General features: G+C 38.9%; 1 protein-coding gene across 3 annotated transcripts in view; it reads right to left on the bottom strand.

Moving 5' to 3' along the window:
* HMG20A (high mobility group 20A) overlaps positions 1-13,629 on the bottom strand; it is a 108,142-nt gene that overhangs the window by 62,397 nt on the left and 32,116 nt on the right. For 2 of the 3 annotated variants that reach the window (XM_054451889.2, XM_054451893.2), the window contains exon 2: positions 4,578-4,670. In XM_054451889.2, the coding sequence (XP_054307864.1) occupies positions 4,578-4,666 (89 nt within the window). In that variant the 5' untranslated portion in view covers positions 4,667-4,670. Of the gene's footprint in view, positions 1-4,577; positions 4,671-5,185; positions 5,383-13,629 lie in introns of all 3 variants that reach the window. The other variant, XM_063652413.1, reaches the window with a different exon arrangement.

The following is a 13,629-nucleotide window of genomic DNA, read 5'->3' as shown; positions in this document are numbered from 1 at the left end:
TGAGCAGAAGGACAGCTAAGAGATACGTGAGAGGCAGAATGGCTAGGTGTGGTGTCTCATGCCTGTAATCCCAGCACTTTGGGAGGCCAAGGCAGGTGGATCACTTGAGGTCAGGAGTTCAAAACCAGCCTGGCCAACATGGTGAAACCCCGTCTCTACTAAAAATAAAAAAAATTAGCTGGGCATGATGGCAGTGCCTATAATCCTAGCTACTCAGGAGGCTGAGGCAGGAGAACCGCTTGAACCTGGGAAGGGGAGGTTGCAGTGAACCAAGATCGTGCCACTGCACTCCAACCTGGGTGACAGAGTAAGACTCAGTCTCAAAAAAAAAAAAGAAAAAGAAAAAGAAAAGAGGTAGAATGGAGAGAACTTAATGACTGATTGACTTTAATAGTGAAAGAAAAGAAGAGTCAAAGATAATTCTGAGGCTTCCAATTGATGGTTATATACTTAATATTAATCAAAGTAAGAACAGTGTGTGTGTGTGCATGTGTGTGTGTGGACAGACAGACAAGAAAATGATAAATTTGAAACACCCGTAGCATAATTAAGTAGAAATGTACCACAGACAACTGGAAACATGCCCCAGGAGAACAGAAGTGGAACAAAAGGGCACAAAGATAGACTCGAGAGGCGTTAGCCCATGGAAATAATGGGCAGTGCTAGATATTCTCCAGAAAGACAGTGAGAAGAAGGAAAAGTCAGGATAGAACTCCGCTGAAGCAATAACATGGTATGAGCAAGGTAGAAAAACTAGGAAAGGAGACTGAGAAGGGCACTAAGATAACTGGGGAGAAGACAATTGCAGAGGCCAAGGCAGGAAGACTTTTGAGAAGGGTAGTGGCCAATCAAGTAAAAAGTTGCAGATATTAAATAAGATAGGCCAAAAAGTGTCTGCTAAATTTGAAGACCTGAAGGTCACTGGCAATTTTAGTTAAGTATAGTTTTAGTGGAATTATGAGAATAAATTCCAGATTACGGTGGACCGAGAAATGGATGAAAACAGGAAGCAGACTGTCCTGGGACTGAAAGAAATTAAACTTTTCTGACCCTTTCTAGGAAACATAATAGATGATTTTAGCAGGAGGTTCCTACATTGTTGAGGTCCTTTAAAAAAGAGTAAGTAAAGGAAGCTATGAAATCAATGCCAATCATTTTCTCTGAAAAGAGGTACCATTGAGATCCAGTTTGATCTCTGCTGTGCTGTTTTCCAAATATTTCAATCATTTTAGATGTGTTAGGCAACTTGTTCTTTCACTGTCATTTTCATTTCAACTGTGCTATCAATTTTTAAGTTACTAATTCTGGTAAATTCTTATTTTGGTAAACTATGAGAACTAGGTTCTGGAAAGAGTAGCAATCCTATGAATCCCTGACTCAAGTGGACAGGAATCACTTGGGAATTCACATGGGAATTCACAATCCCATGAATCCCTGACTTAAGTGGACAGGAATGGCCAAAGGCATCACATGCCTTCTTGATGACAAGTTGGATGAAGACTGGAGAAAAGGGGGATCTTTTGTTACCATGAATAAATTATCCATGTTCCTAGCTAAAGCCAACAACCCTTCTATTTGCACCCTTGATCTCATACCCTCTTGCCTACTCAGGGGCAGATTTTCAGCTATTCTGTCCTTTCTGGCAATACCAATTCTTTTCTCTCTACAGGATCAGTCTAATCAGCATATACGTATGATATTAATTCTCTTAACACAAAACAAAATGAAAAGAAAAAAACTCCATCCCACTTCCAGTTAAGGTCCCAATTTTTCTCCTTTCCTTTATAGCACAACCCCTGGAAATAACTTGTTTATACTTATTGACTTCTCCCTTAAGCCCACTTCAAAGGAGATATGTGCTTATAACTCTTGTCAAAGCCACCAATGACACCCATGCTAAATCCAGTGTCATTTCTCAGCCCCCATCTTACCTGATGTACCAGAAGCATCTGACACAGTTGATCTTTTCCCCTCCCTTGAAATACTTTCTTTTTTTCACTTGGGTTCTAGGACCCTTCACTCTTCTGGCTTTTCTGCGACCTTTCTAGCAACTCACTTTAGACTCTGTTGATTCTTCCTATTCTTTCTGACTTTTTTTTTCTTTTTCTTTTTTTGAGACGGAGCTTGCTCTGTCACCCAGGCTGGAGTGCAGTGGCAAGATCACAGCTCACTGCAACTTCCACCACCTGGGTTCAAGCGATTTTCCTGCCTCAACCTCCGGAGTAGTTGAGATTACAGGCACGTGCCACCACACCTGGCTGATTTTTGTATTTTTAGTAGAGACAGGGTTTTGCCATGTTGGCCAGGCTGGTCTCGAACTCCTGACCTCAAGTGATCCACCCACCTCAGTCTATCAAAGTGCTGGGATTACAGGTTGTGAGCCACTGCACCCGGCCTCTGTCTGACTTTTAAATGATGGTGTATCCCAGAGGTCAGGCTTTAGAGCTCCTCTTTCTTCCATCTACAGAGTGCTCATTTCTTTGGTGATCTCATTCAGTCTCATGGCTTTGAATGTTATATGCTGATAAATCCCAACTTTCTCTAATAGCAGAACCTGATATCAAAGTGCCTATTTGACATCTCCACTTAGATATCTAATAAACATCTTTAATGTAAAATTTCCAAAACTGAGCTCCTACAATTCCCTCCCACACTTCTTCGGTTTTCCCCATCTAAGCTAATGGCAACTCCAACCCTCCAGTTGCTTTGGCCACAGCTTTTGAGTTGCCTTTGACTGCTTTTTTTCTCCCTTCTTACATTGTTCATCCTTTCTTTCAGGCAAATTCTGTTTGGTATACCATCAAAATATTATCTAGAATTCTATACTTCTCACTACCCCTCATTCCCATTATCTTTGAAACACACTCCAATGAGGTTTTTGCCCCCACTATTCCACCAAAAACACTCTTGTGAAAGTCACCAGATGATGGTTCTTCAGGCTATCATCTGTCTCCCGAATTATTTTAAGAGCCTCCCTAACTGGTCTCCTTGTTCCAGCCCCTGCTCCCTTCACTCTATTCTCAATACAACAGTCAGAGGGATCTTATAAAACTGTAAGTCAGATCATATAATTCTGCGTGAAACCCTCCAATGTTATCCCACTTCAGAGTAAAAGTTAAAGGGTTTATTTTGATCTCTAAATATTTTGATAGCTATGATCTAGTCTCTTCTTACCCAATGTATGGGCCTCATACCAGCAGAACTGGCATTCTCTGGGAGCTTGTTAGAAATGTAGAATCTCTGGTCCTAAGATTTTCTAAATCAGAATCTGCATTTTCATCAGCTCTCTTGGCAATTCATATGTTTGAGGAGGACTGATGTAGTCCTCTGCTGCCTCTCCTGCTGCTATGTGCTGCTCTAGTCACACTGGCCTCCTGGCTATTTCGACAAGATGGAAACTCTCCTGCCTCAGGGCTTTTGCACCTACTGCTCCCTCTGCCTAGGATAATCTTCCCCAGAAAACTGCATGCCAGTTGCCTTACTTCCTTCAGGTCTTTATTCAAGTCACTTTCTCATTAAACACTTTCTGGCCCATGCTGTCTAAAACTGCATCCCCAAACCCTTCCTATCCCTTTTCTCCACTTTTTTCTTTTTTAAAACTATAGTTCTTATCAACATAGTATGTGTTTTACTTATTTATCCTGTTTATTGTCTGACTCAACAAGTAGAATTTGAACTTTAAAGGGCCTATGATTTTTATCTGTTTTGATCAATGCTTTCTATCTAATGCCTGGAACAATGGCACATAGTAGATACTCAGAAAGTTTTTATTGAATGAATACAGTAACTAAGCAGCCTTTAGAAAAGTCTTGGAGAACACTTTCATCTGAGTAGTGAGGTCAAAGGCGGATATTAACGAGGTGAGACATAAACGTGAGGGAAGGAAACAGAATTACAAAATATAGCCTATTTTTTAAAGAGCTCTAAAGAATATTAAAATAATTCATCTTAGGAATTAGCTAGCACTTCAGTCTATTAGTGAACACATTTTCTCTTTGACAAATAACTTCTAAACATCTAGAAAATATAAAAATTCAAGTGGAACAGAGATTTTCAAGGGAAGAGATGGACTACTGTTATTAACCCTTTTGTATATCTCTTTAAATATTTGTCAAAAGATCCCACAGAAAGGAGAAGGGGGTGGGATGGGGAAAGGAACAGAAGTCAGCTAAAGTTACTAAGCATCTCGAATAAAGAACCACATTAAAAAATCTGATCTTTGGGAAAAAACTATTTTAATATCTGTGGTAATTTGAACAGAAAATGCATTTGTTTTTTAGAGCTAGCTCTGTGGCAGGTATTTCCTTAATGGTGACTACATAATTTTCTTAACTGGAGTCACCAGTGTTTGCTAGATTCCACATATTGTACCAGTTCACAAAAACCAGAGCACTGCAAAAGATAATTGAATGCAGATTACAAAGTGGTTTATGATGGCTGTCACTCTCTTTGCAAAGTGAAACAAATGCATCCTCTATTCTTATGATATAAAACTGCCTCTTTAGGACCTCTTCCTTTGTTAGAAGCTTTGTTTTGAGGCCTATGGAGAAGTCCAGTGTCCTAAAACAGCTGCTTACCCAGTGGTAGCCAGATCATTACTCTCCTTGGAACCATCTTCATCTGCAAAAAGGGGCGGTAGGGTGGAGCTAGTCATCAGGTTTTCCATCTCTCTGAAAGGAAAAGAGAATAAAAAAAAATTAATGGCTTAATTACTTCCATTTCAAGTTCCACTAATTTAAGAGCCAGGCTTCTTGAACTTTATCACATAAGCAACAGAATAAAAACTGACCTAAATATTTATTTTCTTGACTTGGACACATGAATTTAAATTCTATGGTAAATGGGCCTTTTAACCTTGGTCTTATCAACTGACCAGACTGAAAACAAGTTAGGTTTTAACAAATGGGATGTGGTTTGGAAAATTCCTTTTTATTTATCCAGAGTATCTTCAAAAGTATTCATTTCCTGTAGAAATTGTTAAGCAGGGTAACTCAGAAGCATTGCCACTCTGAGCAAGCTATTTAAGCTCTTTGAGCTACAATTTCACCATCTTAGACTAAGACAAAATTGCTGACTTAACCCAAAGGGTTATTGTGAGAGATTAAAATGAAAGTGCTTCATAAACAGAGAAAGTCTAAGGTAGTAAGTGCACTGAGTATTATATAAAGAAAGGTATTGTTCTTACAGCGTTACCAGTTCTCAGTCCCAGATGAATCATCTATAGATTAAATGGTGGCAAACTGAGCCCTCCAAAAGGAAATAATGCAAAGGAAGTAGAGGATGGAAGGCATGCTGATGTGGCTCTGAGTCAAAGAAACCAGACTTCCAGGTCAGAAATATGCTCCACACACCATCATAACCAAGAGCAGAAATAGCATGCACCTGGGTACAGGAAACAACTAAGCTTAATTGAAGAAAACAAACAAATCACAAGAACTGAGGTTATCAGACTGAAAGGATAAAAGGACAAAGTGACAAAGAGAATAATTTCATTTGGCATATCACTATGAAAAACGATTTTTGCCTTTCAAGGCTTACCACAAAGGGCGTCACCCCATGTAGTTAAAAGCAGCAGTCTTCCCTTCATCATGAAAGGGATATTCAAACAAAACATTCAGCAGTGACCCCAAACATCAGCCACTTACATAGAACTGCAAAGCACTGAAGAAAAAGAGTGCTTCAATCAACTGGGAGAATTGAGAAGCAAATTATGAGAATTCACTTAGGAGCTTCCTCAGGAGTTATTTCAGGTGCTGCTGCTGCTAAGGAGACCTACTGAAACAGCAATTAAAAGGAAAGCACAGCAGCAAAGCAGAGCCAGGAACACTCCACTGAGGCGGAAATATGAAGAAAATGCCGATGACATGAGGACCAGATTCTCCATGTTCAATGGAGTGATTTATTTCCAAAAGATAACATTGATGTTTTATTCCTTCTTCTTACTTATTCTCACTTCTAAGTTTATTATTTAGTAGGCCAAATTCCATAAACAGCTTGATGGGAAAAACACATCTCTGTACAAATATTACCCATTACAGTGGGTACAGCATACAAGGTAGAGAGGAACTTCTCACTCAACCAGCGTAAGCACTTTATTCTACCGCAGGAACGCTTGCTACCTCTTTTCAGTTCCTTCAAGATAAGGTGTTTGCAAGTGGAATAGCTCTAATAAATACCACAAAATTCCATTCTACATGTTTTACTGAATAACCCTGACTCAAGTGTACTTAAATTTTAATTCACATTATACAATACAAAGGCCAGATTAAAGCCTGGGCTGCTAACATCACCTCACACCAATGTCGATGTTCATTTTACCAAAAGAAAACGGTAATATCTGTTAGATACCATGCAGACTAACCATAGTGAGAAAACATTCAAATGGCCAGGTATATACCTTAAGGAACTCACTTGACTGGCTTTTTTTTTTTGACAGTCTCACTGTTGCCCACGCCTCCCAGGTTCAGGTGATTCTTGTGCTTCATCCTCCCAAGTTGCTGGGATTACAGGTACGTGCCACCACACCAGCTAATTTTTGTATTTTTAGTACAGACGAGTTATCACCATGTTGGCCAGGTTGGTCTTGAACTCCTAGCCTCAAGTGATCTACCCACTTCGGCCTCCCAAAGTGTTAGGATTACAGGTGTGAGCCACTGTGCCTGGCATTGACTGGCTTCTTTCTAAAAGTATCCCTAGAAATCAATGGACTTTCAAGAACCTTGAGATTCGGCATTTAAAGCTCCTGGCATTGCTCCCATGCCTCAAAAGAAGACATATTATCTGGTGAGGGACAAATGAAGTGTCTTTTCATTCACTATGCCAACATGACCCTGTTAGAGTGTTTTCCAGATATCTTTAGTCATTTCTGAAACATGGGGAGGCAGCTGGATAACATAACCTTAACAACATATAAACAGATCATATAAACAAAGGAAGTTCAGAGAACACACATTTTTTCCTTTTTTATTTCCCCTCTCTTAAGTTTGTTGTATTCAAACCCATATGGTTTCAGATATATTTTCTCAGTGTTACTGAGTAGTCAGGTCCCTAAGAAATGAGTAATAAAGTGGGTGGAAGGTTAAGGGGCCAAGATCAACAAAAGAAGGAAATGAAGAAAAGTGCAGTGAAACCCAAAGGCCTCTAAACTAGTTCAGTAAGTCGGAAAATACAATGATTCCCAAGAATATGTCTGGGATCCTGGGAGAATGTATTTCATATGGTCCATGAGGGAGTGATTCAAAAGGAATCATGGCTACCAAGCCACTGATTGCCAAAAGCCCTTCACATGTAGCATCTGTGCCTGATGATGTCCCAGTACAGAGGTCACACTGAACTTTGAAATTTTATACAAAGCACTTCAGAAATGTAATGAATGCTGCTCTAAATGGGGAAAGAAGAGAAATTTGTTCAAAGGCAAAGCAATACACAAGTTTGGCTCTTCACTGCACTTTATATAAACAGGTCTATCATGCAGATGTTTCCTAGTACAGGGGACTTATCCAGTGAAGGCTTCTACCAGGAAGCCTCACAAAAATGGTGTCACTTTGCCACTTAGAACACTTTGAACCAGGGTCTGGACCTGAGCTTTGGAAATCCCAAAATTCCCTCTAACACTAACCACTCACTGAAAAAAAACCGATATATAAAAGAGTGCCAATTTAAAATATTTTAATGATGATGATAAAGACTGTGAGAATTATATTAAGCGTACTAGATACTTAATGACTAGTGAACACATTTTCTCTCTGTAGTCATCTAGTAGGCCAGATCATAATCAGAACATTGCTATGGTCAATATATGGCCAGAACAAAGGAAATTAGGTGGAACTTAAGAAATGTTCCTCAACTAAGATTGCTCTAGTAATCTTTCCCAATAATAGGGATGATCACACCAATGTGACTATGTTATTCCAAATGTGTTGGACAGTGCTGGAAGCATATTTGTACTTCTGGTTTCTGGGGTTGGCTCTTTTCAAGTGCCCTTTTCTTACTTTACACATGCTAACCCCACTTCCCTAAGTCTTTTCATAGAGATGCAGCATATTCCTTCCCCACCACTCCTTCTCCAACCATACACCTCATAATTGAGAGGTGGAATTCTGCCCATCTCATTTTCCATACTACAGCCTTTATGCAAAACCCTCGGTTCCTTTAAAACATCAGGTTCCTTGGTTATATCAACCTCATACCCAAAAATCTCTTACCACCATCTCCTGTCATTTCAGCTCTCTTAATTCTCTTATTACAACTCACCTTGAACCATACAAACCTCTATTCATTGGCCCTTGATTTTCCCTTCTCTGTCCAGCTTAGATTCGAGGGCTACATTGCAAATGGTCTTTTGCCAACACTCAATTCTCTTGCACTACATCTTTCTGTACACTAGAAGTAGATCAACTCTTGAGTTTTGGCTCAAGATGGTGGAGAAAAAAAATGACAAAATAAAGAGTATTACTACAAATGTATGGTATCCAATCACAACTGGGCCCTCTATGCTCTTAGTAATCACTTTGTATGTTCTTAGGATATTTCCCAACTGCCATATTATCTCTGTCAAAGTTTTTCGACCAAACTCACCCAAATCCTCCAACTCAGTCAGCACTATCTTTTCACATTCCTCAACCCCAACTCACGCCAAAAAGCATACTAAGTTGCTTTTTTTGAAAGATATAATTGATATACCATAAAGTTCACCCCTTTACTACATACAACTCAGTGGTTTTTAACATATTTACAAGGTTGTGCAACCAACACCCTAGCCAATTTTAGAACATTTTCAACACCCCAAAAAGAAACACAATATCCTTTAGCAAACAATCCCCATTCTCCCTTCCTACTAGTCCTCCTAGGCCTGGGCAACCACTAATCTACTTTTTTTTTTTTTTTTAAGAGACAGGGTCCTGCTCCGTTACCCAGGCTGGAGTGCAGTGGCATAATCATAGCTCACTGATGCCTCAAACTGCTTGTCTCAAGTGATCTCTCTGCCTCAGCCTCCTGAGTAGCTAGGACCACGCCTGGCTAATTTTTAGTTTTTTTTTTTTTGTAGAGATAGGGTTTCGCTATGTTGCCCAGGCTGTCTTGAATTCCTGGCCTCAAGCAATCCTCCTGCCTCAGCCTCCCGAAGTGTTGGGATTATAGGCATGAGTCATCATGCCTGCCTACTTTCTGTCTTTATAAATGTACCTATTCTGATATTTCATATAAATAGAATCATACAATATGTGGCCTTTTGTGTCTGGCTACTCTCACTTAGCATAAAGTTTTCAAGGTTCACATTGTAGCGTGTATCAAAATTTCATTCCGCTTTATGGCTGAATAATATTATGCTGGATGGCTATTGCACATTTTGTTGATCCACATATCAGTTGATAGACTCGGGTTGTTTCTACTTTTTGGCTATTATGAATGCTGCTGCTTATGAACATTTGTGTATAAATTTTTGTGTGGGCATGTTTTCAATTCTCTTGGGCATATACCTAGGAGTGGAGCTGCTGGAACATCTGGTACCACCATGTTTAATATTTTGAGGAAAAATCAAACTGTTTTTCAAAGCACCTCTACCATTTTACATTCATACTAGTAATGTATTAGGGTTCCAATTTCTCCATATCCTCAGCACACTTGGTATTGTCTTTTTTATTACAGCCATCCTAGTAGATGTGAAGTGGTATCTCATTGTGATTTTGGTTTGTATTTTCCTAACGAGTAATGATGTTAAGCATTTTTTCTTATGCATATTGTGCATTTGTATATCTGTTTTGGAGAACTGTCTATTCAAATCCTATTTCAAATTGTGTTTTGTATTTTTTTTTTTTTTTTAGATAGAGTCTCATTCTGTTGTCCATGCTGGAGTGCACTGGTGTGATCTTGGCTCACTGCAACCTCTACCTCCTGGGTTCAAGCAATTCTTGTGCTTCAGCCTCCCAAGTAGTAGCTGGGATTACAGGTATGCACCATCATGCCCAGCTAATTTTTGTATTTTTAGTAGAGACAGGGTTTCGTCATGTTGGCCATGCTGGTCTCAAACTCCTGGCCTCAAGAGATCCACCCACCTCAGTCTCCCAAAGTGTTGAGATTACAGGCGTGGGTCACCACACTCAGCCTCCTTTGCTCATTTTTAAAATTGGGTTAAAACTGTATTGTTATTGCAAAATTGCAAGAGTTCTTTTTATATTGTACATACTAGACACTTATCAGATATACTATTTTCAAATATTTTTCTCCCATTCTCTGGGTTGTCTTTTCACTTTGATAGTGGTCTTTGAAGTACAAATGTTTTTAATTTTAAAGTACAAATTATCTATTTTTTTTTCATTGGTTGCTCGTGCTTTAGGTGTCATATTTAAGAAACTACTGCCTAATCAAAGTTGTGAAGATTTACCCTTATGTGTTCTAAGAGCTTTATAATTTTAGCTCTTAACATTTATGTCTTTGATTCATTCTGAGAAAATGCACCATATTCTCTGACCTCTACATCTCTGTAACTGCCATTTGTTGTCTTTGGTTGGAATACTTCCTAGTACTTCCTAGAGACCTAGAGACTGGAATACTTCCAGTCTCTCTTGTCTGGCCAATTATACTTTCTTATCCTTCACATCTCACCTTAGATGTGTCTTCTTTCAGCATGTGTTCTTGGATCAATCAAGCATGTACCAGATGCCCCTTTTATGTACTACCAGAGCATTCTGTACTAAACACCCATCATAATACTTGACTCACTGTACTACACTTGTCTTTTCTAACTCTTAGTTGTATGTTTTGTTAGGTTATAAACAGTGCCTTGTTTACCTTTAAATTTCCCCCAGCCTGGTTTTGAGCATATCATGGGCATTTGTTAAATATACATTTGATGAGCAAATACAATTATGTATTTCACAGCTTCATCATAATATTGTGGCCAGACTTTGCCTAAAGCCACACCTTACCCCTCAACTGAAGGAGGCTCCTCATTCAATTAGTATTTATTTATTGCTCAAGCAGGCACTTTTGCAGATTATGTATCTTTTAAATGGATTAACTCTGAAACTGGGGGACACTCAATACATTCTCTAAATGTTTCCTCATATATGCATTCTCCTTTATTATTTGTAAGGAGTGAGACTATCTTCAAACAATGGAGTCAGTGTTCATGTCTACTTTAGTGAACATGGCTGATTGATGTATATTCTGTATTGGAATTTTCAACTTTCCATTCATGTTAGATATTCATGTCTAAGTATTGAAACTTTAACGTCAATTTTGCCCACTGAAGCCTTTCATGGCCTCTGTATATAAAATTGCAGACACCCCCTTTCCTTGAACTGTTCCTAACCTCTTTCTCTGCTCTGTTTTTTCTTGGTACTTCAAACTATGTATCATTATTCATTTTACTTATTTTATCTTGTTTTTTGTCTGTTCCAGTACACTGTGAGCTCAAAATTTGTAGATGCCCACAATTGGCCCTGCAGAACCCATGACTACAAAAAGTCAGCCCTGTATCCACAGGTTCTGTGTCTCTCGAATACCGTATTTTCCACCCCAAACTGATTGAATTTGTTGATGCAGAACCCAAGGATACACAGGGCCAACTATAACTGCAAATTAAAACAATAATGAGCTACCAGTACAAACCTATTAGAATGGCCAAAATCCCAAACACTGACACTACTAAATGCTGACAATGATGTGGAGCAACAGGAACTCTCCTTCATTATGTGGGGATACAAAACAGTACAGACATTTCAAAAGACAGGTAGGCAGTTTTTTACAAAATTAAACATACTCTTGCCATACAATCCAGCAACTGCACTTCTTACCTTAATATTTACCCAAATGAATGGAAAACTTATGTCCACACAAAAACCTACACACAGATGTTTATAGTAGCTTTATGCATAATTGCCAAAACTTGGGCATAACCAAGATGTCCTTCAGTAGGTGAGTGGCTGAACTGTGATACATTCAGATAATAGAATATTATTCACTGCTAAAAAGATATGAGTTATGAAGCCATGAAAAGACATGGAGGAAACTTAGTGCATATTACTAAGTGAAAGAAGTCAATCTGAGAAGGCTATATAAATTGAGCATCCCTAATCTGAAAGTCAGAAATTCAAAATGCTCCAAAATCTGAAATTTCCTGAGTGCCCACTTGATGACCCAAGAGGAAATTCATACAATAATGAGCTACCACTACACACCTATTAGAATGCCCTAAATCCCAAACACTGATACCATCAAATGCTGGCAAGGATGTGGAACAAGAGCTCTCCTTCATTGTATGAAAATACAAAATACAAAAATTCCACATGGGACTTCACGTAATGGGTCACAATAAAAACACCGGCACACGATACTTAGTTTATTCAACTTGCCATTGTTTGTTGTTAACAGCTGGCACAGGTGCACTGGTGATGCTACTGTACTGCTTACCCCGAACACACTGTTTTTTCACTGTATTAATGGTATGTCACATTTTTTTACTGTTAAGTACTTATGTGCAAAAAAGTGTAAGAAAATGATTTGCTTATTGGTAGCACATGAATTCAGAATCAGGAACAATGGTGATGCCAAACAATCACAGACTGTACATGTGAGTGGCTGAGTGACACCTTTGCTTTCTCATGGTTCAATGTACACAAGCTTTGTTTCATACACAAAATTAATAAAATCATTGCTATAAAATTACCTTCAAGCCATGTGTAAGGTAAATGGATACAACATAAATGGATTTCCTGTTTAGACTTGGGTCTCATCCCCAATATATCTCATTATGTGTATGCAAATATTCAAATACAAAAAATTAGCCGGGTGTGGTGGCGGGCGCCTGTAGTCCTAGCTACTCGGGGAGGCTAAGGCAGGAGAATGGTGTGAACCCTGGAGGCAGAGCTTGCAGTGAGCCGAGATCATGCCACTGCACTCCAGCCTGGGCGACAGAGCGAGATTCCATCTCAAAAAAAAAAAATAATAAATAAATAAAAGCCTGAAACACTTCTGGTCCCAGGCATTTTGGATAAGGGAAACTCAAACCATATGTTGTGAATCCATCCACCTATCTGACCATCCTGGATAAGCAAAAGTGTGGAGACAGTAAAAACATCAGTGGTTGCCAGGGGAGTAGGATGAATAGGTGGAACATGGGATTTTTAGGGCAGTGAAACTTTCTGCGTGATACAATGGTGGATACGTGTCATTATAAATCTGTCAAAACTCACAGACTGTCCAACACCAAGAGTGATGGACACTATGTAAACTATGGTGATTTTGTGTCAATATAGGTTCACTGATTGTAACAAATGTAGCATTCTGGTGCCAGGGATATTGATAGTTGGGGAGGCTGTGTGTGTGGGGGGACAGGGAATATATAGGAAGTCTCTGTATTTTCTGCTCATTTTTGTTGTGAATCTAAAAGTGCTCTAAAATATAAAATTCATTCATTTTAAAATTGCCATATTATATATTTAGAGTATTATAATTATGTATTTTATTATGCCAGAGAACTGGTATAAAGAGGTTTGGGAATAAACACAACTGACTTTGATATGCATACAATTTAACTGGAGGAAGGAAAAGAGGCTTACTAGAGAGTAGTCTACCAGCTGTGAACGTTTAGCTAAAAGCAATCAGTGGGCTGTGGACATTAATCAATAT

The sequence above is a fragment of the Pongo pygmaeus genome, chromosome 16 (assembly GCF_028885625.2).
Source record: "Pongo pygmaeus isolate AG05252 chromosome 16, NHGRI_mPonPyg2-v2.0_pri, whole genome shotgun sequence".
Lineage (NCBI taxonomy): Eukaryota > Metazoa > Chordata > Mammalia > Primates > Hominidae > Pongo > Pongo pygmaeus.
This window is presented reverse-complemented; position numbering and strand designations above follow the sequence as displayed.